The sequence below is a fragment of the Prunus avium genome, chromosome 2, assembly GCF_965620075.1.
Source record: "Prunus avium chromosome 2, drPruAviu1.hap1.1, whole genome shotgun sequence".
Classification (NCBI taxonomy): Eukaryota; Viridiplantae; Streptophyta; class Magnoliopsida; order Rosales; family Rosaceae; genus Prunus; species Prunus avium.
This window is the reverse complement of record NC_142285.1, coordinates 24,815,782-24,841,429: the sequence shown is the minus strand read 5'-3', so window position 1 is coordinate 24,841,429 and position 25,648 is coordinate 24,815,782. Positions and strand designations below refer to the sequence as shown.

Here is a 25,648-nt window from a genome sequence, read left to right as displayed (position 1 = left end):
CTTAAACGTACCTATATTTATTTTTCATGGAAATTAGGTAATTATTTTTTGGCCATAAAATATAGTAGTGATGGTTATATAAGAGAACCTAAATAATAAAGTTATTCTACAGAATAATTAAATAGGAAGTAAAGAAAATGATTGTAGGAATTTAAGTAACATAATAAAATAATCCAATTCGATAATAAAATAATAAATAACATTAAACATATTAAAATTATCCTAGGGAATAATTATACAACATTACTTAATTTAATTACTTCAAAAAATTACCATGCAAGTATTGGTTCTTAGATCACATGCACGGGTCCACACACATTTTTTGTTGTATAAATTACAATAATATAAATATAAGTTTGTAAACTTACCTTAAATATGGAACCCTTTGTGTAAAGGCCAAATAAAATCTACATGGATCAACAATAAAATAATAATTAAACAAATGTAACAAAATGTGATGAAAGCATATAAAGTCTTTAATAATGAATTAAGAGATAATAAACACACATGTAAGTGACCAAATAAAGAATAGAATAATTAAAAACCACATGCCATTGACTAAGTAATTAATTGACACAATTTAAAATATAATACCACCAAAAATTTGGAATAGATGATAATAAACATGCAAATTAAATAACAATAATGAATGAGAATAACTTACTATAGTTCAGTTTTTTTTTAACGGGGAATGCTAGCAACCTTCTCTCTAACCTTCTCTTTTGGACCTTCTCCCTTCTCCACATGACATGTGTCATTTTCTCTACACTTAAAACAATGACATTAATGCATTTAGACAATATATCTTTTGTTCCCAAATTTACCCTTATTAGATGTATTAACTTTATATTTCCTTCAATTTACAACTTAACTTAAACAATTACCTTTAAAAAATAAACAATAAAAGTTCAATTAAATAAATATTTGAAAATAAAAACGAAGTATACTTCCCTTAAAAAAAAAAAATTGTTCCACAAATAAGTCTTACAATAAAACAGTTACAAATTATGGAATTTTAAAAAAAAAATACAGATAAATATTTTTTAAAATTAGTGAACATTCTAATTGATTAAAAAAGTTAAAAGATAAAAAGAAACAGAAAAAAAAAATGAAAACCCAAACCCATTGCAGCATATATATATATATATATATATATATATATATATATATATATATATATATCTCTCTCTCTCTCTCTCTCTCCATTACAGCATCTCTCAGTCCCCTCCCTTGGCCAAAACAACGGCCCCCATCCCTACCCAATCATCACCATTCCTCTCCAATCCAAAACCCCACCGTGCACTGTACTTCTCACTCTCCACCTTCATTTCCATAACCCAAAACCCATTCTCCCTTCCCTCATCGAAAAAAGAGTAGTAAACAGAATTTTTTTAATTAAAAAAAAACTGACGCTAATTTTGTGGAAGATTTTAAAATTCTCTTTAAAATTTTTAACAAGGTGGAAACAAAAGTTAGTTTGTCCAATGCATTTAACAAGGGTAAATTTGGAAAACAAAACATGCATTGTTTTAAGTGTAGAAAAAGTGACACGTGTCATAAAGAGAAGGGAGAATGTCCAAAGAGAAGGTTAAAGAGAAGGTTGCTAGCATTCCTCTTTTTTAACTTGGGGGGAAATTGTGGTTGATAGATGTTTAGAATAACATGAGCATTATGTTTTGTTTTGGAGAGATGTTGAGAAATAAGGGACGGCATGGGACCATTTGATTTTATTTGTATATATAGAAATAGGACTACCTATGTAACAACCCAAACCTTAATTAATATTTAATTAATAATTTATTAAAGAAAAAGACTAAACTACCCTTAGAATAATTTATTAGGATTTAAATTGACTTTTTGACCGGGAAGGAATTTGGGAAATCCGCTTGTACCGTTGTGTAAAGCGTGACGAAAGGGCAAAATTGTAAATTTCAAAAATACACAAAAAGGGCAAAATTGACTTATAACAAAGAAAATACGAGCAAAATACACAAAAGGGCAAAATTGTAAATTTGAAAAATCAGGTTTTAAAATCTGATTCTCTCTCTCCTCACTTCCTCTTCTTCTTCACGAAACCTCCCCCCTTGTTTTTCTTTTGCTCCAGCCAACACCCTAAACCGCCACTAACACCCAGCCAATCACTACCTCCGGCCACCAGACCGGCCAAGGAAGCACCGCTGCCACCTCCGCAACCTAGCCTAGCCTGTCCCGCCGTCAGCCGCCGTGAGGTTCACCGGAAAACTGCAGAAAACGAGGCGATTTTCGCTCAAACTTCTCACCGCTCGTTCTCTCTCCTCCAGCCATCAAACCGGATGAATTAGGTATGGTTTTTCGACTGATTTTCACGTTCTAGCTGATGGTTGGGTAGGTTTTGAGAGATTTTGAGGTTTTAAGGGTTGATTTACGAGTTGAGTTTCTGTCGGTTTTGAGAGCTCATTTTCAGCCACTTTTTGGCTATAGTCCAAGAACAAAAGTGGTTCCAAATTAGGTGTTTTACCTAGGACAGGAGTTTGGGCCGGCAGTATGAAGAATTTCCGGCCGCCAGAATTTACTATGCACACCCACGCGCTGACGGTGCGTGAGACAGGTATCAGGGACCACTCTTGGTCCTCAAATAATCCTCGTGTCCACACGAGTGCGTAGGAATTCACGGATCTCATTTCGGACAACGTTTGAACCCCAAATGGATCTCTCATAGTGTGCGATTTCTGGGTTCAATACGTTCAGACCGTTGGATCGTAGTCAAACTGGAGTGTGTTGATCTAGGTAATTTCAGGAGCGTGTAGGTTTCAACGGATCGTGAATCAGAGTCCTAGATACTTCGAAAAGGCCAACCCTAGGGTTAGGATTATGGAGAATCAGTCATCCGTCCGATCGTGCAATCATGAGCAACCCTACCGTCCGATTGAGACCAAACTCTCGGGACATGTGTCCTAGGCAGATTGGAACCTCTAGGAACTATCAGATTGGGTTTTTGAGGTCGTGGACCCCACAGGGTCCTGAGTTGACTCTTTGGGAATTTATTGCTTTTCGAGTCCCAAGTTACTTTTAAACCATGCCCTTTGAGAGAAAAGCTAGTGTGGGCATAGGAATGACCTTTAAAGTGATGCACGCACTTTTAGGAGTGGGGGGGGGGGTCAGGGTTTTTGATTTATTATTATATCATTAAGCAGTTTTATTAATAAAATATCATGATGGTTATACAGGCACCCAAGCACCAATTGACCCGCAGGAGGGACCTTCAAAGGGTCCAGCTAGCTCAGATCACCTGTGAGTGGACCTTTTTGTTTTCATAAATGAATTTATGCAATTTAATCTCATTATTTGATCTTGAATGAGTTTATTCATTGATCAGAGTTTTAATAGTTTGATTTATCGCTTTTATATGTTTTATTTTTATATTTTATATGCTGCCGAGTTGAGAGTGCCTAGAGATTTTGGCATACTAGAATTTTAGATAATTAACAGATACAGTGGCAACAGAGTTAACGGACAAGTAAGAATTCATTTCATTTCTCATTAACTTTTCTGAAATTATATTTTCTCAGAAACCACCATAGGTACCCAAGATTAATTAAGGTTGTCTTCGGTATAATAAATGTTGCCTTCTGTTATAACGATGTCTACGGACATCCAGTTGCCTTCGGTTATAATGGTGTCGACGGATATCCTGTTGCCTTCGGTTAGGTCAGCATGCTTGACATTGCCCCACGAGTTGCAGGGACACCGGAACCGTGAGGTGCGAGATTGCGGATCGGGTGGACCAAGTGTCCCCTGAATCTTGCGAGACTGCGATTCGATTGACTTTGCGTCGCCGAGACCTGCGAGAACGTGTCACTCCGGTGACACGAGGATGGAATTAACGGAAATTAAAGGAATTGATGGAATAATACGTGGGTACACCTAGGTGGTAGATTTTAAGTTGATTTCAATGCTTTCGAGGACTTAATGTTTTAATCAAGTGTGTGATTGACTCTATATATATAGATATAAATATGAATGCATTGATTCCAGTACGAGTATATATATATATATATATATATATATATAAAAGAAATGATTTAGTTTCATAACTGTTTTTACAGAGGGGTTAGTATGTTCATATGCTATTTTCTAAAGCTTTGTTTTTGGTCCATTCACCTTTTTAATGTTTTGCTCCCCCAGGCAGTAGTCGTGCATCAGTGCGCTACCACCGGGTTGAGTCCATCTTCCGCCATCTCCCTTGACAACGTAGGGACTTGTATAATTATTTTATACTTGTAATCTTCTGTGTAGAGCTCTGATATTGCCCTAGATTGCATGTCTAACTGTTGGGATGTAATTATTTGCATGCTGGCAGTTGGTGTATATTTTATATGCATGTTTGATAGGTGTAATCTCGGGATTGGTCCAATTTCAGGGGAGACTCTGCTGAATTTTCGGCAAAAGTCAAACCCCAGTTTTGGTTGAAATTTGACTAGAAGGGCAATTAGGTCATTTGTGCCCAACACCTGCCAGGTGTCGGACACTCACAGGGTCCGGCTCGGATTCCAAAGTGGAATTTGGGTCAGGTCCTGTCAACCTAACTATATATATATATATATATATAGAAATATGACTACAACTAATTAGTTAGGTGAGTGGTTGAATGGTGGGGTAAGTGATGTAAGTTGAAACGTGGTGAGTTGTTCAAAAGTAGAAATTTGAAAAGGAATGGTCAAAGATTCATTCTCATCTCATGTGAAAATTTGTTTCTTGCAAAAAGAATTCAATACAAAACCATGTATATATATATAAATATTTTAGCATATTTTCACAAAAACATAAGTGATATGGTGGTTAAGGTGTTGAAGGAGTAAAACGGGAGGGGTTTGAATCCCCTTGGTGTTTTTTTCAATATCGAAATTTATCCTAGATAATAAATGTTGGCTTGCAAACATTTTAAAGACGTTATAAATATTACACGCCGAAAATAAAATCACAAACACATCCTCAGCGAGATGGATAAGGTGATGTGGCTATTGACAAAGGGAGAGGTTCGAATCCCTCTATGTGTTCACCCGTTTTGATTTGTTTCCTGTGATGGTAAGGTAAAGTTCCCCATTAATTCAAAGACCATGGTTTGGTCAATAAGTTAACTTTCTTTACGTGTTGAGCATGCCACCGTTAGCAATTTTTCAATCCTAACAGACTTTGAGAGTAAGGATAACTTGCGCCCCAAACTATTAACTCTGAACAAAACGATTATGAATTTGGGTGAGGAATATCTCCCAAGTAAGTTCTTTTCTATGCCTAAGACAGGTAAGGACTTTATAATTGTTCTCAATACAAAACCGGTAGTTCTGGCCAGAATAAATGATAACAGATTGAACTAATTTCAGGCAGAACTCCCCTTTACAAGGCTCAAAAAGGGAAAACTGACTATACAAAGACAAGAGGAGGGCTGTGCTTCCATTTCTGTCTGGGTAGTTGCCTCTGTTCTGGGCTGAACTGGATGTGTTTGTGCTGGACTGGACTCTTAACAGCTTCAATTGCTAGGCTTCAGTTGCAAATCAATACCAAGTTTGAATTTGGTAGAGCTTTAATTCATTTCAAGCCCTGGAAGGCTTTTGGATGGGCAGAACTGGGACTTCTCCAGTCTGAAAGGGACAGAAGTGGCTGGACGTGAGCTGGAGGTGTACATGTGGTACCTGTGCTGCTTAGTCAGGGCTCTCCATAAATTTGTTGAGGTTTTCGTATTTGAGAAAAACTCAAACTCTGCTTGTCTTGGCTTTTGCTGAACCAAATTTGTAACGAGAGAAATCTCGTTATTGTTGACTTGTGAACTGGGATTCAAATCAGAAGCAATGCTCCAACTGTCTTTGCTGGGAAAAAGCAGGATGATTTTGCAAGCTTGTTGAAAAGTTTTTGAATATTGAAATGCTTCAGACTCTGGGTCTGTTGGACTTTGTTTGGAATTTTTGTGATCAAGTGATCATTTTGAGTGTTTGTCTTTTTGACTGAGTTTTTGGTTGTGTTGATTGATTCTTTTGCTCTGCTCACCCTCTCTCGTATATATAAGAAATGTTCTTGAGTGGGAGATTTGATTCTTTTAATATTGGGCGGCAAATAATCTCAAAAGATCTTTAATTTTTTTTTAAAAAAGAAGGGGGTTCTATCCATTTTCTGGCAAGCAAACACTCAACGATCAGTTCCTGAAGTGACCACTTCTCTATATTTTGATGGGGTGCCATCCCCTTCTTCCATTTCAACTACTTTTGCAAGAGTCTGAAGTTTGAGATGGTAAGTTCTCAGTTTTTGAACAGCTCCCTGTTTCCCACTTATCTTCTTTTCACAGAGGCAGAGTCTGCTTATCCCTTGAAAATGGTGTCTTCTCTGGAACAGGAAAATATCTTTTGAATATTTAAAACGGAGTTTGATCTCCTGGCAACAGAGTTTTTTCAGAGACGTCCTTCTTTATACCTGCCCCTGTTCAATCTTTAATTTCAGCTGAAGTTATTGACTTTTCTAAGTCAGGAGTCACATGGGTCTGTTCCTTTTGTGGGTTTTTTTTCTTTAAAAGCTGCCAAGCCCATTTGTTCCTTTGGCTCAAACCTGTTTTGGCTTCCTTTGAGGCCCAAGTTTCTTCTTGATCGCTTCCAGGCTTCTAGCGTTTTTGGGCCAAGTGATATTGCTTTGGCTTGTTTATTTTGTTTAATGGGCTGGGCACGTTGATGGGGTGAGGGCGTCAAGGACGTCATTTTTAGGTCCAAATTAGCGGCCCAAAACGATGTTGGTTTTTATCTTTGGACCAGGCGCACCAAATTTAGGCCCAAACAATGCCCCCATTAAGTCTGAATCATTTTTAAACGGCTTTCAGGCTTAATGTTTTTTCGGCTATTTAATTTGTGCGCACCAGTTCAAGTTGCCCCACGCCTGTCACGTCCACCTACCACGAACCAGACTTCGTGGGAAATTGGTCAGTTACTAGCTAGTTACTAGCTTGTCATTATCAGCTATCAGGTGGCGTCTTGTCTTCCTCTTCCCACGATTTCGAGCTCTTTTTAAAAGAAATTCAAAACTTCCTATTCATCTCAAAACCCCAGCTTCCTTAGGCTTCGATTTCTTCAAATTTCGCCAGAATCCTTCCTCTTTTCTTTGATTTAATCCTTTCTTTGTTTCTGGTCTGAACAACCGAAAATGTCTTCTCCAAAAACTCGTGCACAAAGTGCTTCCTCCTCGATTCCCCTAGATTACATTACTGGGACTGGAATCGATGCTCATGCCATGGAGGTTCGAAGCAGACTCCATCCTTTTGTCCCGAAAAAATTGGATGAGAGCGTCCTTCATTTGTTCGAGAGTACCCTGACTATGGGGCCTCGCTGGTTTGGTTCTGTTCCGACTGAGTTGGCAGAGCTGATGAAAAGGGATGTCGTAGCTCCCTTGTGTTTTGATGGCACTTCTGCCCTAACTTCTCATTCTTGGGTCAGCAAGAACCTGAGCGGCTCATTCCCATCCAGTGAGGTGAGCAATAGTTCTGTGAAGTGGGCAGACTGGATTGACAAGCTTCTTCCCAAGTATGAAGCTCATTGGAGGAGGGCAGGGATTTATGACGCAATCCTGCTGTCCAAACAGTCCATCAATCGGGATGAGAACCTGCTTGCTGCTGCTTTGTGCTTCTGGAATTCCGCCAGCAATACTTTTGACTTCCGTGTAGGCCCAATGGCGCCAACACTGCTAGATATGGCTCAAATTTTTGGGTTCAGGCCCCATGGAAGACCTGTTGATGCCGTTGGTGATTATCATCGAAGGAAGAATCAGGAGAAATTGGCCAAGCCCTTTACTATCTCTCCGACCCTCATCAACCAGAACTGTTCTGTCTCCAATTACTTGAGAAAGTTTAGTACAGAAAAAGACAAGGATCAGCAGCACATGCTGTTTCTTGTGTACTGGCTGAACAGATTCGTGTTTCCGAATCGTTCCTCTGCAGTTCTGCTAGAATATAGGCACTTGGCCGAAGCTCTGCATAACCACACTGATGTTGGACTTAGACCGACAGTTCTGGCCCATCTTTTCAAGAATCTGCACACTGCCACCTTGGAGAATCCTCTGAACTTAACTGCTCCTGGCTCATTCTGGATGATCCAGATCTGACTGCAGGTATATTTTCCAAAATTCAGGTTTCCTGATATAGTTCTGCCTGATAATCAAGTTCTGGCTCTTCCCCTGATGTCGGCAGAAGTGCCCAAGCGCTCCATTGAAGAGTACCTGATGTGGTTCAGGCACTGCACTAAGCGATTCGCAGCTCAGTGGCAGGTGATGATCAGAAGGACATACCCTTGGTTCCAGCCTGGATATCGGCTTTTTGACAAGGAGCCAGATGATGAAGCTGCCAGGACAGAATTTAGGAAGATATTTCTGGGTGTATTCCTGCTGAGAGATCTGCCTCATGGAGGTGGAAAGCCTCCAAACTATCATCTGGGGGCAGAAGTCTACCATCCCAACTTCTGCGCAAGACAACTTGGCTACCCACAGGTTATTCCGTTCAAATTCTACAGAAGCTGCAACCGGGCCTCTTCCTGGAGGGATTCAGACAATCTGGAGGTGCACAAGGATGCTCAGTGCGCAGTAAACAAAATTAACAACAATCTGGATGGCCTCTATCTATCCTAGGAGCCAAATTCCTGCAGTTATACTGACTTTAACGCTTGGTGGAAGGCCAGATTTCAAGGGCTGCCTGCCTCGGGTACTGCACTCAAGGTGCTTTTTGATGGCTGGTCATGTGGGAACGTGTTTGCAGAGGCGGAGGCAAAAGGTTTCACAATTCAGACCATCCAGGATGTTAATGATCAAATCATAGAAGGTAGATTCTTCATTCTGTCTGCGCTTTATCTGTTCTGTCATTTGTACTTATCTGATGAATATATCCTATTTGCATCATATCCTTCTATGAAGAAGATTATTGGTGGACAAACGGCCCATGCTGGAGCAACGTTTGGTAAGCTTTTGTTTATCTTGTTCCTTCCATTTTCTTTTGCTGGATTTACTTCTGACCTTATATTTCTCTTATGCAGTCAGTTCTGTCATTGCTACTGGCGATTTGGAGCCTCCTTCTGGTGATGAAGAGGATGAAAACTTGACAGAACGGCCACCTGTTGAGGCTTCCTCCACGGCTGGAAAGAAAAGAAAGGAAAGCACCTCTGCTCAGGGCAGTGTCGACCAGCCTGAGACCTCTGGTAGGGTTCTGGTATTCAGTTTTTATTTCCTTTGATCTGTTCCGTCCTGTCCATGCTCTTTTAATCTTTATTCATTCCGTGCAGCTCAAAGTCCTCCTCCTCCCCCTCTCACTAGGTCTAAAAGACTTAGGAAGAGGAGTGAGATTGAGTCTGATGAGACAGAGGAGTTTGCTGCTAATCCAACTGAGGCCTCCGGTACTGATGATAAGCTGCGAGAGGCCTTTGAGGCTGTTGAACAAGAGAAGCAGCAAGAAACAACAACAGAAACTCCTTCGAAAGGGAAAGGGAAAGGGAAAGAGTTTGAAGAGGAGGAAATTCCGGCTGAGGTGATAGCAGAAAGCATTGCCTTGACTCAGAAACAGCACGCCATCCCAGGGACAGAACTGACTAGCTCGGAACTGACCTTATTTGAAGATACAGAGGTTGCACACTCCACCGCAGCTCCAGCATCTGAGAAGCAGCCAGCGCATTCTGTATCAGGGCCTGTGGAACAGCCAAAAACTCCTGCCGTAGTTCCGACCAGTCAACCTGTATTCGGACCTGTAGAGCAGGCAGAACCCCCTGTTGTAGCTCAAGCAAAGCAACCGATATTGGGTTCTGGGGAGCAGGTAGAGACTTCGGCTGTATTGGAGCTTGTGGAGCAAGTAGAGCTTCCTATAGCGACCTTGGTGCTTGAAATGGAAGTAACTGCAGCTGTTTCTGATCTTGTGGTAACTTCCTAGTTTGTTCCTTTCTATTTTTTCTGCAATTCTTTCCATTCTGGTATATTTAACTCTTATTCTTTCCAGGTGGAAGTGCCCAGAACTGCAGGAACCGTGGGGTCCATGGAAGTTATGATCAGCCCTCTGAAACCCCTCATTGTAGCTGTAAGTATCTTTGTGTTTTTTGCCCTTTTCTTCCTAATTCCGCCTATTGCTAATTTGTTCTTCCAAATTTCAGATGCCTATCCAGTCCCTTCCTGATTCAACTACCACAGCCTCCTTTGCTGATCCAGAACTGGCTGAGTTTGAGGCTATGGACTTGGATGCCCAGCTGGACAGGCTGGAGAAGCTCAATTCTACCCCGAGCAAGGCCAAGTTCAAAGCTGTGGATGAGGCCATGGAGAGGGTGAAGATCTGGCAGTCTACTGAACTGGAGCTGGATGAAAACAGGGGAGCTGTTGATCAATTAATGAAGGACCTGGACCTGCTGTACAGGCAGAACATGGCTCCTAAGCCCATACCTGAGATAAGTCTTAGCCTGGCTAGAGACGTACTCACCCTTCATGATCGCTATGAGGATCTCAAGCCCACCTTCAAGACTTCTGAGCCCTGCAAAGCTACACATGATGCCAACTTGGCTGACTATGTGAAACAAAAAGCAGAACTGGACCAGATGGTTGCAGGGTACAAAGAAGCCAAGGCCACTACAGATAAGCTGGAGAAGCAGATTGAAGAGCTTCAAAAGCAGCTGGCAGAACGCAGGGAGGTGCAGCGCAGGCTGGGTGCTGGACTGAGTTCTAAGACCAAGGCTACCTTCCTTGTGCAAAGCGTGGTTTCAGCTTCCAGGGCAGTCTTGGAAGTTGCAGAAGCTTCAATTCATTAAGGGGTGCTGCTTCAGAAGGAGCTCTCCATCAAGAAGACTAGTTTGCAGGAGACCCTCAAAAAACTAGGATTTTAAATTTTAAAATTAGAATTGTAATGAACTGCTTAGTTACTGATAGGAGCATATTTATGCGACTTTGCTATCTTATTTCTTTGCATTTACTTAGTTAATTCCCATTTGTTAGAGTGATTTAGCTTATTTTCGTACTATTGTAGGTCCAGATGGCAAGATTGGTAAGAAAGGGCATTTTGGGGCATTTTAGAGCAGTTTTGGACTTGGAATGGATAGCATATGCATGGGGCAAGATGGATGGACGTGTTTGAAGTTCAAAGAGGCTAGGAATGTGCTAAAAAGATGGGGAAATTAATTCAAGAATCAGCTTCTTAGAAGAAAGCATTGGGGCCGCACCTTTCTCCTAGAAAGGTGGCACATGGGCCCTATCCTTGTTCCAGAAGAAATCTGCCAAACAAACCCTAATTTCTAGGGTTTCTACTGGGCCCTTTTACCCTAGATCTACCACATATATAAAGGAGGGGTTGCCGCAGGAAAGAGTGTGTTTTGGAAGGGCCGTAGCAAGAGAGGAAAAAGAGAGAAGAACTTGGAGACGCAACCTGCTGCATCCATTGGGGTTTTCAGAGTTCTTCTTCCCTATTTTAGTTAAATGTTTATTCTAGATTGCTTTTCAGTTATTATGAACATGTGTAACTAAATTTCTTCTTAGTTAGGGGTGAAATCGAAGCCATGGACATATGTTTTATATGAATTGATTACTTCCAGTTATGGTTTTATAAAGTATGAATGTGATTTACTTTTCTGTTTTATTGAGAACTTATTCTTGTATGCTTATTAAGGATGCATACTTAGTTTGTATGCAGGGATTTGATGCTAGAATATAAGGGAATTTCACCTAATCGTTATGAACTTATATTCACAAGTGGTAAAAGTCACTAGTCATGATTGAGTTAAGTAAGTTCTTGGCAGGAGTATCATGCTTTTCATAGTTACGAATGCTTTGTCAATGTTTATGATTTTCACAGAATTTAATGATCTTTGATATGTATCTTTATCATGCTGTTCATATAGGGAACTTGATGAGAATAATTTGATTGTGTCGCTGAGTCCAATTCAATGAACTTAGGAAAATCTGAGAGTTAATTAGTGCATTCACAATTAATTTGGGGCATTGTCATTCATACTTTATAGGAAGAGTAACTGGAGATCGATTTGTATGCATATGTTCCATGTGTGGAGAAGGATCCTCTAGCTATCCCTTCATCCATACTTCATTCACAACTTAGTTGTTTGCTGCTGTCATAATTACTTTAGTCTAAATCGTCCAAATTTCCCCCAATCATTGTTTTCCTTAACTTAGTTTTCAGTTTAATAAGTTTAATTTGTGTTGATTAGCATCCCTCCTAATCCCCGGAATAGAACGATCCCTACTTACTCGTACTACGATTGCATAATTCATAGGGTTTAATTTGTGTGTTAGTTATTTCTCAGGCCAGCCTTGGAAGTTGCAGAAGCTTCAATTCATCAAGGGGTGCTGCTTCAGAAGGAGCTCTCCATCAAGAAGACTAGTTTGCAGGAGACCCTAAAAAAACTAGGATTTTAAATTTTAAAATTAGAATTGTAATGAACTGCTTAGTTACCAAGGTGACTATTAAATAAAAGTTTATTTATTTGTTTTTTCTTTGGAATTTTGATTTTCCTTGATAGACTGAAAGAAAAATTAGGAGACTACATTAACACAAAACTAAAAACCAAAACAAAATCAAGCAACAGTTTCAAGTTGTTGCCTTTCTATCCCGGGATTTGTCTGTACAGCTTGTGAGTCCCACATAGTTGGATAGAATTTCTTTAACCACTTGCCATTGATTGGTGCAGCATGGACTTCTCCATCTCGATCCTGTAATCTGTATGCCCCTAATCCCAGGATTTGGTTAATTATGAAAGGACCTTCCCAAGTTGGTGACCATTTTCCATAGCCAACTATGTGTGTTCCAAGGGGCAAAACTGCCTTCCAAACTATTTCACCTTCTTCAAAACTCTTATTTTTAACACTCTTGTTGTAGGCTCTTGACACAGCCTGCTTTTCTGCTAAGAGTTTATTGAGGGTATCAATCCTACTTGCATCCAATCCTTCTAGTTCTAGCAGTATGGCTTGAGTGTAGTCTTCCCCATTCAGTTCGTGTTGATGGGCAATTCTGAGGGATTGGACTGCTATCTCCATAGGCAGAATCGCATCATGACCATAAGTCAAAGCATATGGAGTCATACCAGTTGCCTCTCTTTTCGAAGTCCTGTATGCCCACAAAGTTTCTGATAACTTCTCATGCCATTGCTTTGGATTTTTCTCAAGCATTTTTCTGATAATATTGATTATCACCTTGTTGCTTGATTCTGCCTGTCCATTGGCTTGAGCATAATAAGGAGTGGATTGGAGTAGCTTAAATTTGAATGCTTCTGCCATGTCTAGCATATCTCCAGATATGAAAGAAGATCCCCTGTCTGTAGTGATTGATTCTGGAATGCGAAATCTCTGTATGATCTATTCTTCTATGAAAGTGATGATTTCTTGAGACGTGGTAGACTTAACAGGCTTGGCTTCCACCCATTTGGTAAAATAGTCCGTAGCTACAATGATGAAACAATGTTGTTGACTGCTGGCCGGATAAATCTTTCCAATGAGATCCATTGCCCATCCTCTGAATGGCCATGGCTTGACTATCGGATTCATGAGAACCGAAGGAGCTTGCTGGATTGGTCCATGCCTTTGACAGGCTTCGCATCCCTTGGAATAATCAATGCAATCTTTCATCATGGTTGGCCAGAAATAGCCGTACATTCTAATTAACCAACACATTTTTCTTCCACCTTGATGTGCTCCACAGATTCCTTCATGGGTTTCTCCCATGACCTTCATGTATTCTTTCTTCCCCAAGCATCTTAGCAATATCTCATCCTTGCTTTTTCGAACTAAATATTCATTCCACATAAGATAGTTTGAGGCCATGATTCTGACTTTCTTTTCAGATGGCAAGGTTGGGTATTGGAGGTAGTTCATGATGGGAATTCTCCAGTCGTCCTCAGTGATTATGGCAGAATTGACATCTATCTCCATTCCTCTGGTCAGAACAGATGGTAGACTCTTTTCCCTACTTTGATAATCCTTTGCACACAGTCTTCCGGCATTTGTATTCCTGCAGCTATTTGAGCCAGCTCGTTGGCTGCAAAGTTCTCTTCTCTTGGGATGTGTTCCCAAGTGGCCTCCCTGAATTCTGTCAAAAGATTCCTGGCTGCTACTAAATAGACAGCTAGAGATGGGTTCAAACATTTGTATTCTCCAGCAATCTGTTTTAGCACAAGCATAGAATCTCCCAAGATTTCCACAGACTGGACTCCGAGCTCTACCAACATTTTGAGGCCAATGATTAGAGCTTCATATTTAGCTCTGTTGTTGGTGCATTGGAAATCTAACTGAAAAGAATAACAGTGTCTGATTCCCAAAGGTTCCTCTAGAACAACCCCCGCTCCGGAAGTTAAGTCAGTTTTTGACCCATCAAAGTACAGCTTCCAAGGTGTGAGATGAATCGAATAAATGGGATTGTTAAGGCAAACATGAGCTCTTGTCAGCAGATTTGCATTTGCTATGTCCAAAGAGTCCATATTTTCAATTTCTTCTCCTGGATGATCGGTTAGGAAATCTGCTACAGCTTGTCCCTCGACAGCTTTCTGAGGGACATATCTTAAAGCAAATTCTGTCAGAGCCAGAGTCCATTTCCCAATTCTGCCTCTCAACATTGGCCTTGTTAGCATGTATTTGATTAGGTCTGTCTTGGCAATGATATAAGTGGTAAATGGCAGCATGTAATGTCTGAGTTTTACAACAGTGAAGTACAAAGCTAGACAAAGCCTTTCGATTGCAGAGTAATTCCTTTCTACTTCTGTCAGAGTTCTACTCAGATAGTAGACTGCTTGTTCCTTCCCTTCCTTGTTATCCTAAGCTAACAAGCTTCCAACGGACATTTCTGATGCGGATACATAGAGCTTGAGTGGTCTGCCCTTCTTTGGTGGGGACAGAACTGGTGGATTTGAGAGGTATTGTTTGATTTCTTCAAAAGCTCGCTGGTGTTGCTCCTCCCACTTGAAAGTCTGTTCCTGTTTTAGTCTTAACAAGGAAGAAAAAGGCTGAATTTTTCCCGCAGAATTGGATATGAATCTTCTTAGAAAGTTAATTTTTCCTAGAAGACTCTGCAGCTCTTTCTTGTTCCGCGGTGGTTGAGCTTCTATGATGGACTTTACTTTATTTTTGTCAATCTCTATGCCTCTCTGATGTACCAGAAATCCCAAGAAGTTCCCTGCCTGTACTCCAAAAACACATTTTTTTAGGATTCATTTTCAATTTATGTTGTATCATCCTTAAGAATGCCTTTCTTAGGTTTGATACATAATTTTCTGCTTCCGGAGATTTAATCACCACATCATCTATATATACTTCTAGAGAATGTCCTATCATATCATGGAAGACAGAATTCATTGCTCTCTAATAAGTGGCTCTTGCATTTCTTAAGCCAAAAGGCATTACAATGTATTCAAAAGCACTTAGATGTCCTGGACACATGAAGGCTGTCTTGTGGATGTCTTCTTCTACCACCATGATCTGATTATATCCTGCGTTGCCGTCCATGAAGGATAACATTTGGTGGTGAGCAGCTCCATCTACTAGCATATCTGCCATTGGCATAGGATATTCATCCTTAGGGGATGCTTCATTAAGATTCCTGTAATCCACACAGATCCTTACTGCCCCTGTCTTTCTTTTCAGAACCGGGACAATATTGGCTAACCAATCAGTGTAAATGGCCGGCCTGATGAATCCTGCCTTGAGCAACCTTTCTAGTTCTTCTTTGACTTTTAGTTCTGTCTCCGTGGACATTCTTCTTCTGGCCTGTTTGACTGGAAGGTAGCCTTCTTTGATAGGCAACTTGTGTTCTACCAATTTCCTGTCCAATCCCGGCATTTCGTGATATTGCCAAGCAAAACAATCTTTGAAATCATGCAAGAGTGCGATGATCTTACTTATGAGTGGCTCTTCTAGTAGTGCGCTGATGAAAGTAGGTCTTGGATCTTCCTCTGTCCCTAGATTAATCTCCTGTAATGGATCTTCTACTTCTGGTAAGGAATCATCTAATCCTGCTGGTGCGGAGTCTAGTATTTCCTCCTGTAAACTCTCTTCCTGTTCTTCGATGCTCTCATGCGTGAACTCTGCCATATTAATGGCTGATTTCTGTGCAATGAGTTTCCTTTCTTCCCAGTACGTCAACAATCTTGTTGTAATGGATCGGATTGTTGCAGCTCGATCCTTTTCCTGTTGATTGAGACTAAACATCGGACTCTGGAGGTTCAGAACAAAAGGCCTATTCTAGTCTTCTAGAGAACTGGCCAGACCGTCTTCAATGAGCCTTTGGGTCGTGACACCGTGAGGGCGGCCGTTGTGGTTGACTCCAAAGAAGGTGAAAGGACCAAGGTCATCATGATAATACCTTGCTTCAAAACACATGGCAGAAGGCAGAAATGGCCGTGGGTCGGCCTCTACTATCTCCATATAAGCTTCTTCATTCCAAAGAGCTAGCTGCTGGTGCAGAGTAGAGGGAATGCAGAGGCTTTGGTGAATCCAGTCTCTTCCGAGCAATGCATTGTAGTAGAAGTAGTGTCTACCACAAAGAATGCAATTTTCAGCTTTTTGGTTCCAACTATAACATCCACGTCCAGGATTCCATGAGTTTTAGTGATGCCACCAGCAAAGTTGGTGACGGTCAGACGTGTTGGAATTAGATCCTTCTTTGTTCTGCCCATTTTGTTCAGCAGTCTATGTGGTAAGAGATTAATGGCTGCACCTCCATCTACCATTACCTTGGAAATAGGAATACCTCCAAAGTTTGCAGTTATGAATAGAGGCCTGAGGTGATTAGCCATTTCCTTCGTTGGTTTGGAGAAACAGAGCTGTTCTGCGACTGATTTCATGGTGGTTCCACCTGTTTTGGCAGCAGGTGCTTGCTGTTCTGGCACCTCTTCTACTTCTGCCAGCTTGCACTCAGAATACGTCTCCCTCCAGAGTGCTTCCTTATCCTTCCGCTGCCCTGAATTTTTCCGATAAGATGAACACCATGTTAATGCCTAGATCACCCTGTAATAAGTTCTCCAATTCTGCACCAAAAGCCTCGGTTTCTTCATCTAATCCTCCATCATATTCCATCTCTTCTGTCCAGTCTTCTTGTTCTTCCGTCTCGAGGAACCCAGTTTGGTCCTCTGCAGATGGCTCATAGTCCAATTGTTCTTCCTCGTTTTCTTCAGTCCAGTCTTGTTGCTCTTCTTCTGGAATAGGTTCGGGTCCAGCTTGTACTTGTGGAAGTTTAGTTTGATCGACTGAGGATGAGGTTGAATGGATGGAGGGCTTGTCTGGAGATTATGTCTTTATCAGCTTTTGCGGTTCATATCCTGCTTGTTCTGCCTGAGGAGTTGCTTCTGGATTCTCTCTTCTTCTGGCAGGATTTGACTCTGGCAGTTCCTGTGTGTCTCTCTAGTTTCAAAGGAAGGTGCAATATTGCTTCTGAACTCTCCTTTTCTGAGTTCTGGTTAACTCCAGAGTTGGTCTGCCGCTTTTTCCAACGGAATACCATCTTCCCTCTATGATAGTTGCCAAAGGCTTGTCATTTTCGGGCATCCTGATTGGTATTTCCTTCTTAGGCTGCTCTGGCATTCTTCTGTTGTGCTGAACCGGCCTAAGGTAATCCCTTTGTTTGGCTTTGTCTCTAGAGGGAGTCGGAGCTAGGCCCTGTTGGTGCGAGGTTCCAATCCGGTCAAACACGCTGGGTGTAGGCTGGTTTTGCCTGTCTAGAGTCACTTCTAACTCGCTCTCACACTTGCATTTGCTGCATAATACTATCCCAGCTGAGATGGTCGCCGTCGGCCTTTGGAAATCCTCCTTTGTGACTCTCCTGCTTCTGCTGGAGCTGACCTTTGCTGTTGGCTTCTTCCCTCTTCTTTCTGGCCAATTTAAGTTGACCATGTTGACTTGAGGCTGGGGAAAAGGATCTGTCGTAACTGAGGGAAGTTTTTCTACCAGTTTCAATCTTCCTGCCGTTATTCCCTCCTGTATGACATCTCTGAAAACAACACAACTGTTGATGGAATGATTCCAAGAATTGTGCCATCTGCAATACTGTCTGCCCTTGAGTTCTTCTGGTTTGGGCAGCTTATGAGGTGTCTCTATCGCCTTTTGCGCCAGCATCTCATCAAACAGAGCATCAACTTTGGTTAGATCGAAAGAGTAGACCTTGTTCTGTGTTGGTTTGTTTGGAACAAATCCTCCTGTGAATGGTGGCGGCGTCTGGTCTTTCGGTGGCTTTGTAAGAGCTTTGCAGCTGATGGGATGTTTTAATTTTGCCATTTCTGCCACTGCAACCTCTCTTTCCTCCGAGCCCTCTGTGTCTTCTTCTGACTCTACTTCAATCAAATGGATTGAAGAAGAAGGGGTCTTGTAGTATGTGCCTTTAAAAGAAGTGGCTGGACGTGAGCTGGAGGTGTACATGTGATACCTGTGCTGCTTAGTCAGGGCTCTCCATAAATTTGTTGAGGTTTTCGTATTTGAGAAAAACTCAAACTCTGCTTGTCTTGGCTTTTGCTGAACCAAATTTGTAACGAGAGAAATCTCGTTATTGTTGACTTGTGAACTGGGATTCAAATTAGAAGCAGTGCTCTAACTGTCTTTGCTGGGAAAAAGCAAGATGATTTTGCAAGTTTGTTGAAAAGCTTTTGAATATTGAAATGCTTCAGACTCTGGGTCTGTTGGACTTTGTTTGGAATTTTTGTGATCAAGTGATCATTTTGAGTGTTTGTCTTTTTGACTGAGTTTTTGGTTGTGTTGATTGATTCTTTTGCTCTGTTCACCCTCTCTCGTATATATAAGAAATGTTCTTGAGTGGGAGATTTGATTCTTTTAATATTGGGCGGCAAATAATCTCAAAAGATCTTTAATTTTTAAAAGAAAAAGAAGGGGGTTCTATCCATTTTCTAGCAAGCAAACACTCAACGATCAGTTCCTGAAGTGACCACTTCTTTGTATTTTGATGGGGTGCCATGCCCTTCTTCCATTTCAACTGCTTTTGCAAGAGTCTGAAGTTTGAGATGGTAAGTTCTCAGTTTTTGAACAGCTCCCTGTTTCCCACTTATCTTCTTTTCATAGAGGCAGAGTCTGCTTATCCCTTGAAAATGGTGTCTTCTCTGGAACAGGAAAATATCTTTTGAATATTTAAAATGGAGTTTGATCTCCTGGCAACAGAGTTTTTTCAGAGACATCCTTCTTTATACCTGCCCCTGTTCAATCTTTAATTTCAGCCGAAGTTATTGACTAAATTTCCAAACACAACTTCAAGCACTTCACTACCATGTCCAAATACTTCCCAACCCAAACCTGGAACCCCGGATTTTTGGTTGTGTTGTATACGTACAACATGCCTATTATTGCTTGCATGTGTTAATAAAAATATTGTAGGAGGCAACCACAAGGTGTGGGAAGGTTGGCAAACTGCCACCTCCAGCTGGCGAGCTACCTAGTGCCTCAATGGCAGGAGTTCAAAATCCGTTGGAAGCACTTTGTGGCCAAGGACAAGCCAAACCTTGAGCGAGGATTAATCACACCTTCAGGTGTGGGGACACCTCGTGTTATTTACCCAAAAAAAGTATTATAGGAGGTTAACATTAGGTCTAATATTAAATGTGATAATTATTTAAAAGGTCAAATGTATTAACTGTATGCCTGATATGTCAACAGGGTCTGTCCACAAGAGCCCAACAAGAACTCAGGCCCAGATCACTTGAGGAAGTGACTGGACCCCATCAAGGCGCCTAAAGCCAATCTTCCCTAAGCCCACCAAGGCCTAGAAAAGGTAAAGAAAGGCAACCCAAGCCTAGAAAAGCAACCACACAACAGCAGCTTGACATGCTGAACCAATCACCTCACCTTTGAGAGGCCTAATGACACATGGTACAAGACCCACTGTGTGTCCCATCAAGCGCGCGCTACTCCCAAGAGGAAATACAAAAGCACGAGGATCCCACCAGCCAGCCATTTCAAAGATGTCACGCCATCACATGACCAACAATCCCACATCGAAAAGGACCAAAAAGAGGTCACTGGAAATCCCTACATGCTTAAGTACAATAATTTTCAGTCCTTCCTTGAGAAGAATCTGACCTAGACATCGGAGGGTGGTTGATGAATCCACCACAACCACGCTTCAGTGACCCCTACCTCTCTTCCTTTTCAGGAGATCAGAGCCACCATCCGTAATGCCTCGCTGCATCGAGTGAAAGGAAAAGGAGGTGTACAGAAGTATGCTCTTCAAAACCTGAGGGTGCACACTTGAGAAAGGATTGACCTAATGGTTTGAATGCACTCTGATTGATGGTGCGAAATCCAAGCATCAACAATAACTATTGACTTACACATAAAAGAAAAAAGAACTATTGACCTAAAATAAACATTAAATCAAATAATTAGTAAAAGGTGATATTTGGTTATGAATTTATAGGAGTCTTGATTGGTTATGAAAAGGTGATATTGTCCTTTTCTTGGTTTATACTAGCTCTTCATTTAATGTATGTTGTAGGAGATGCTAAGCTCGAATTTCTCTTTCCTAGAAGAAAAAAAAATTGACATAGAAGTATCTAATCGACAAAAATCGACTAACTATTGATTTTGGTATGAAAAGGGCACAAATTAGAATTTTTGATTTTCGAAGTGTCTAATCGACAAAAATCGACTAACTATTGATTTTAGTAATATTTATTTTCTCAATCCAGAAACACATCCCATGTTCGAATCCATCTTTAGGACAGTCGTTCTCATTGAGTTTGTATGCAATTATTAGTAGCGCACCTACCTATTTTAATGTGATGGACCATGTTGCTGTGAATTTATAGGAGTCTTGATTAGTTATGAAAAAGTGATATTATCCTTTTCTTGGTTTATACTATCTCTTCATTTAGTGTATATTGTAGGAGATGCTAAGTTCGAATTTCTCTTTCCTAGAAGAAAAAAAAATTGACATAGTAAATAGGTTTCAATCCAAGTCAAACGAAAAAAAAAATTTGCCTAAAAGCCTAAAAGCCTAAAAGCCTAAAAGCACGAGAGAACCAAAGAAGAAGTGACTCTCTTCCTCTCCAAAATTGTGTCAAAATATCTTCGGTGGTTCTTCAATCTTAGTAAGTTTCTCTCTTTATTTTTATTTAATTTTCAATTTCAGTTGTTAGTGTTAAATTGTATGATTTAGGTTTTGTTTGTTAAATTTTGAGTCGCGCTATTCGCTTGATTGGAAATTATTTTAAAAAAATTATAAGTTGTGATACGCGCGTGATAGGGAAAGTCTCCCGCACTTGCGGTAGAGATGCTAGTTGCTTTAAGAAAAAAAAAATTAGCCCCACTCCTAGTAAAATTCATGGATCCGTCCTTGAAATTGGTCCTTTTATGTGTTTAGTCATTTATATATAAAAAAAATAGTTTAAATTAAAATTTAAAGAATTTAAAAAAAAAAAAAAAAAAACTCAACCCCCAACCCTCTCTGCTCTCTGTCTTCTTCTCTCATAGGGTTAGGAGTTTCTCAATCTTTTTTCTTTCAATTTTTGCCTTCCCTCTCTCAACTTCAATGGCGTTGTGCATGTGTGTCTTGATAATTTTGGGCGGGGAGAGAGTGCAGTGGTAAAATTGGGTGGGCCCTTTTTTTTTTTTTGGTCTGGGGGTAGGCCCTGATTTGGAATAGGGCATGTGGTTGTACGGACTCTGCAAGGTAGACTGTTGGCTTCGATGATGGATTTCTGCATAACACCAGAAATTTATTGCCAAATAATAATCAATTATATATACTGTGGACTTCGATGATGGATTTTTTAAAATTTTTTATTTTATTTCAGAATTTAAAAAGATGATAGCTAGTTGTGTTTCATAAAAATATGATTCATTATCTGATTTTATTTTTTAATTAATTTTTTTTTATATGAAAAAGTTTGAATTTATCATATTATCCTAATTTAATTTATAATTTAAATTCTTAATGTTTGCATTAAGCAATGACATTTTCTGGTATTTTGAATGTTTTGTCATTCTCTATCTTTTACTTTACTTTATGCATATATATACACGAAAATTAAAAAATGGTTGTATGATTTTGTGTTGTGTGGTTTGTACATGAGAGAAAAACAAATGAAGAGCTGAAGTTATGTGGCAAGAAGCGAATGAGAAGCTCAGTGGCATTGAGAAAGCTTATGCTACCACCATTTTTCATAGCGAGAGAGAGAGAGAGAGAGAGAGAGAGAGAGAGAGAGAGAGACTTAGGAGTATGGGAGTGAGCGATAGGACCAATTTGCCCCTCATTTTGACCGAAGAAGGTAACAGAAGTTGCTCCAACACTTTCGTTATAAATAAAAGTGGAGTTGAGGGACAGTGGGAGTCATTTTGAAAGTTGAAGCACTAAAAGCACATATGAGTACAGGTTCAGGACCATAGCTCCTAAAAAGCCTTTGTATATATATTTTTTGTTAAATTTTTCATCATGATCGAGTTAAAAGATCCCAAAAGAAAAATATCTGGACTTAGAGGACGTGACCTATAAGGGGAAGAGTGCCACAATTTTAGATATTTTTTATTTGACAACAATTTTATTTCATGGAAGTGTCATGATTTTGACAGTGGCTAGAGAGCAGTTTTCAAAGAGTTATGGCTTGATGGAGTTGAGTTTTGGCTGAGAATAATTCAATTTTTTTTATTCCTTTGTCGCTGGACAGGTGTGTAGTGATGGAGACGAGACGAGTCATGATCGACAAAAAGTTTGAAGATAAGAGAAACGTACGTGGAAGCTTTATGTAGGCAGTTTGGTCTAACTGCATACTTAAACTTCAGATTTAATGTGAACTGGTCTAGGTGAGCGAAAAAGGATTTTGATCTGCAGTTCACTAATTTCGGATTCGAACCACCATAACAAAGAAAAAGCGATAAACTTACAAGTCTATAATAATATATAAAAGCTGGCAATTTTATTGCTTATGGGACACAAACTTTGGGCTCCTCCATAGTAATATTGTTCTCCCACATACAAAGAAAACCAACATCGCTTAAAACTGAGAATACAAATCCAACATTAATATTTTTAGTTACTAGACAAATTGCAAATTATATGCAAAACGTCGTACTTGATTCCTATCTGGTGCACAGTTGCATCAACTCCTCCACCACCCCATCTATCTCTCCATCCTCTTTCTTTTTCATGTTGTCTCTTAATTCCAATGCCTTTTTTCTCACACCCTCTCCAATTTTCTCCACCACCACATCTCTAATCATCTTTGCTACCTCTTCACTTTGCAAACTGCCTTCTGCTGTTCTCTTAACCTCCACTCCAACACCCACCTCCTCCACTAGTCTAGCGTTGATTGGCTGGTCATAAAGCATAGGCAAAGCTATAATTGGAACACCAAACTTGATGCTCTCCAACACTGAGCTCCATCCACAGTGACTCACAAACCCACCGACACTGTAATGCTCCAATATTTTTGACTGGGGGGCCCTTCTCTCCCACCCTCTCTGAAAACCCTTCTGGTAACACCTCTTCAACCCTAGTACCTTTCTCTTCCTTAGGAAATCTTATAACCCAAATAAAGCTCACTTTGCTAAGCTCTAACCCATGAGCTATGTCTTCTATTTCCTCCTTGGACAAAAAGTACTCACTGCCAAAGGAAACATACACAACTGAAGACCTCTCCCTTTTGTTCAGCCATTTCATGATCCATGTTTCCTCATCAAGTGTTTGATCCATTGGGTCTTGAACAAGAGGACCAACCGGCACAATCTTCTTCCTCACTAAATCAGAGAGATAATCAACATATTTTGCTTCAATCTCTCTAGATGTCTTTACCAAAATGATCTTACAAGATCGAGCACAGCATTGCTGTATGCGGTCTCCATCCTTGATGCCATTTGATGAAAATTCACACTGATTGTGGAACTTTCGAATATCGTAATCCCGAAGATGCAAAGGAAATTTGGCAGTAGGATTGTTGAGATCGTGAGCACAAATTGAACTCAAGAGCGCAGCGTTCATGATGCTGAACTCTATGGCTGGAATATTTTGCAACAAAGCAAGAGAGGGTGCCCATGGTTGAAGAAAATCGTAAATGAGCAAATCCGGCTTTAGGGTTTTGAGGATGTTGGAGAAGTTGGGGCTGGCCATGTCAAAGGCCTTTTTGAGAGTGGCCATGAGATGGGGAGGGAGGCCATTGGTAGTGTGGTAGTGAGGTGGCAAGTCATTATGTGGAAGATGTAGTTCCACAAATTCAATGCAATGAGAGTATTCTTCAGAGAGTTTTGATTTGATGGAGCTGAGATTTACAGGTGTGGAACAAATAAATATGTAAAAATTATTGTTCTTATTGGTGAGCTTCTTGGCTAGCTCTAGGAAGGGAGATATGTGGCCGTGAGCTAGCCATGGAAGCATAAGAACACTAACCATGGTTGGATTTTGAGAAGAATCCTTTTTTTCTTGTGACTCTTTTTCTTGAGGCACTGGTTGGCCAATGGCCTCCTCATATATATAGTTTATTTTCTTGAGAAGATGAGTCATGAGCCACAAACGTGTTGTGTCAGTGTATCCTGTTCGGTAACGTTTTAAGAAGTTGTTTTCATTTTCAAAGAACAAAAATGAGGTAAAAACACGTTCGATGACCCAACAACAGAAAACACTGAGAATGTTTTCATAAAATGAAAACAAGTTCATGTGTACTTGTAGAAAACAGAAAAACGTTGTTTTCATTCTCATCATTTTCATAAAAATAACTCACATATTATTGTTTCAAATTGAACTACCAGACACGTTTTCATTGTTTTTGTTTTATGAAGATGTTTTCTAATTAATCTACCAGACGCATTTTCATTTCCTGAAAATGTAAATTCGTTTTCTTGTTTTCATTCTCAGAAAATATTCTAAGAAAACATTCTCTGAAAACGTTACCGAATGACACATCATTCATATCATAATAATAGAAGTTTGTAGAAAAACGTATGAAAGTTCCATATTGAATGGGACGTACTTGGGATGAATTCATACGAATGTTCCAGATTATTGGCTCTTCTACCATACTGCATGTGCATTCAGTATTCAGAGAAATCTGGAGCACACAGTTAATCTAACTTCCTTGGCAGCTGAATGGTTTTAACTGGACACATTTTTGTACTACTACATGTGCATGGAGAGAAATTTCTTGTCATGTTATCCTCATTTTTCTCATTGTATTTTAATTTCACATGTTTCACTATTATGCATACACCCTACTCGTTTTGTGTTTTTTTTTTTTTTTTTCCAAATGCTCAGATTCCTTCGTCAAATTCCTTGAATTTTGTTTTCTTTCAAATTTGTTTAACTTTTTTCCTTTTTGAATTTTACAAGCGTCATTATTTCATTTGTTGTGAGGATGAGTTTTTCCCTAAGTTTAAGGAGCCAAGCCATGCTCAATCTATAATAGCTAGTCTTTAACAAAAGCTAAAAGCTTTCAATTTTAAGGGCCCGTTTGATAACAATTTCAATTTTAGTTTTTAGTTTTCATTTTTTGTGTTGAGTATAGAGGAAAAAGAGGGAGAATGAAAGTGAAGATGAGATTGAGATGGAAGATGAGAGAGGAGGAGGGAGGAAGAAGTAACAAAAGTGAAAATAAAACTAAAAACTGAAATCCATTTGAAATTGTTTTCACTTTTGTTACTTTTTCCTCCTATCCTCTCATCTCTCTCAATCTCATCCTCACTCCCATTCTCACTCTCATTCCTC

General features: G+C 40.0%; 1 protein-coding gene and 1 pseudogene across 1 annotated transcript; both read right to left on the bottom strand.

Annotated features, from left to right (window-relative positions):
- Window positions 1–13,910: 13,910 nt before the first annotated feature.
- On the bottom strand, window positions 13,911–14,648 carry LOC148296705 (uncharacterized). Its single transcript, XM_088248609.1, has one exon. It carries the CDS (start codon window positions 14,646–14,648, stop codon window positions 13,911–13,913), a length of 738 nt encoding a protein of 245 aa, XP_088104735.1.
- Window positions 14,649–22,849: 8,201 nt separating this feature from the next.
- On the bottom strand, window positions 22,850–24,403 carry LOC110763878 (mogroside IIIx synthase pseudogene; annotated as a pseudogene).
- Window positions 24,404–25,648: the final 1,245 nt, after the last annotated feature.

Coding starts and splice junctions, on each gene's coding strand:
- LOC148296705 (XM_088248609.1), bottom strand. CDS start 14,648: ATGCTGCCATTTACCACTTATATCATTGCCAAGACAGACCTAATCAAA.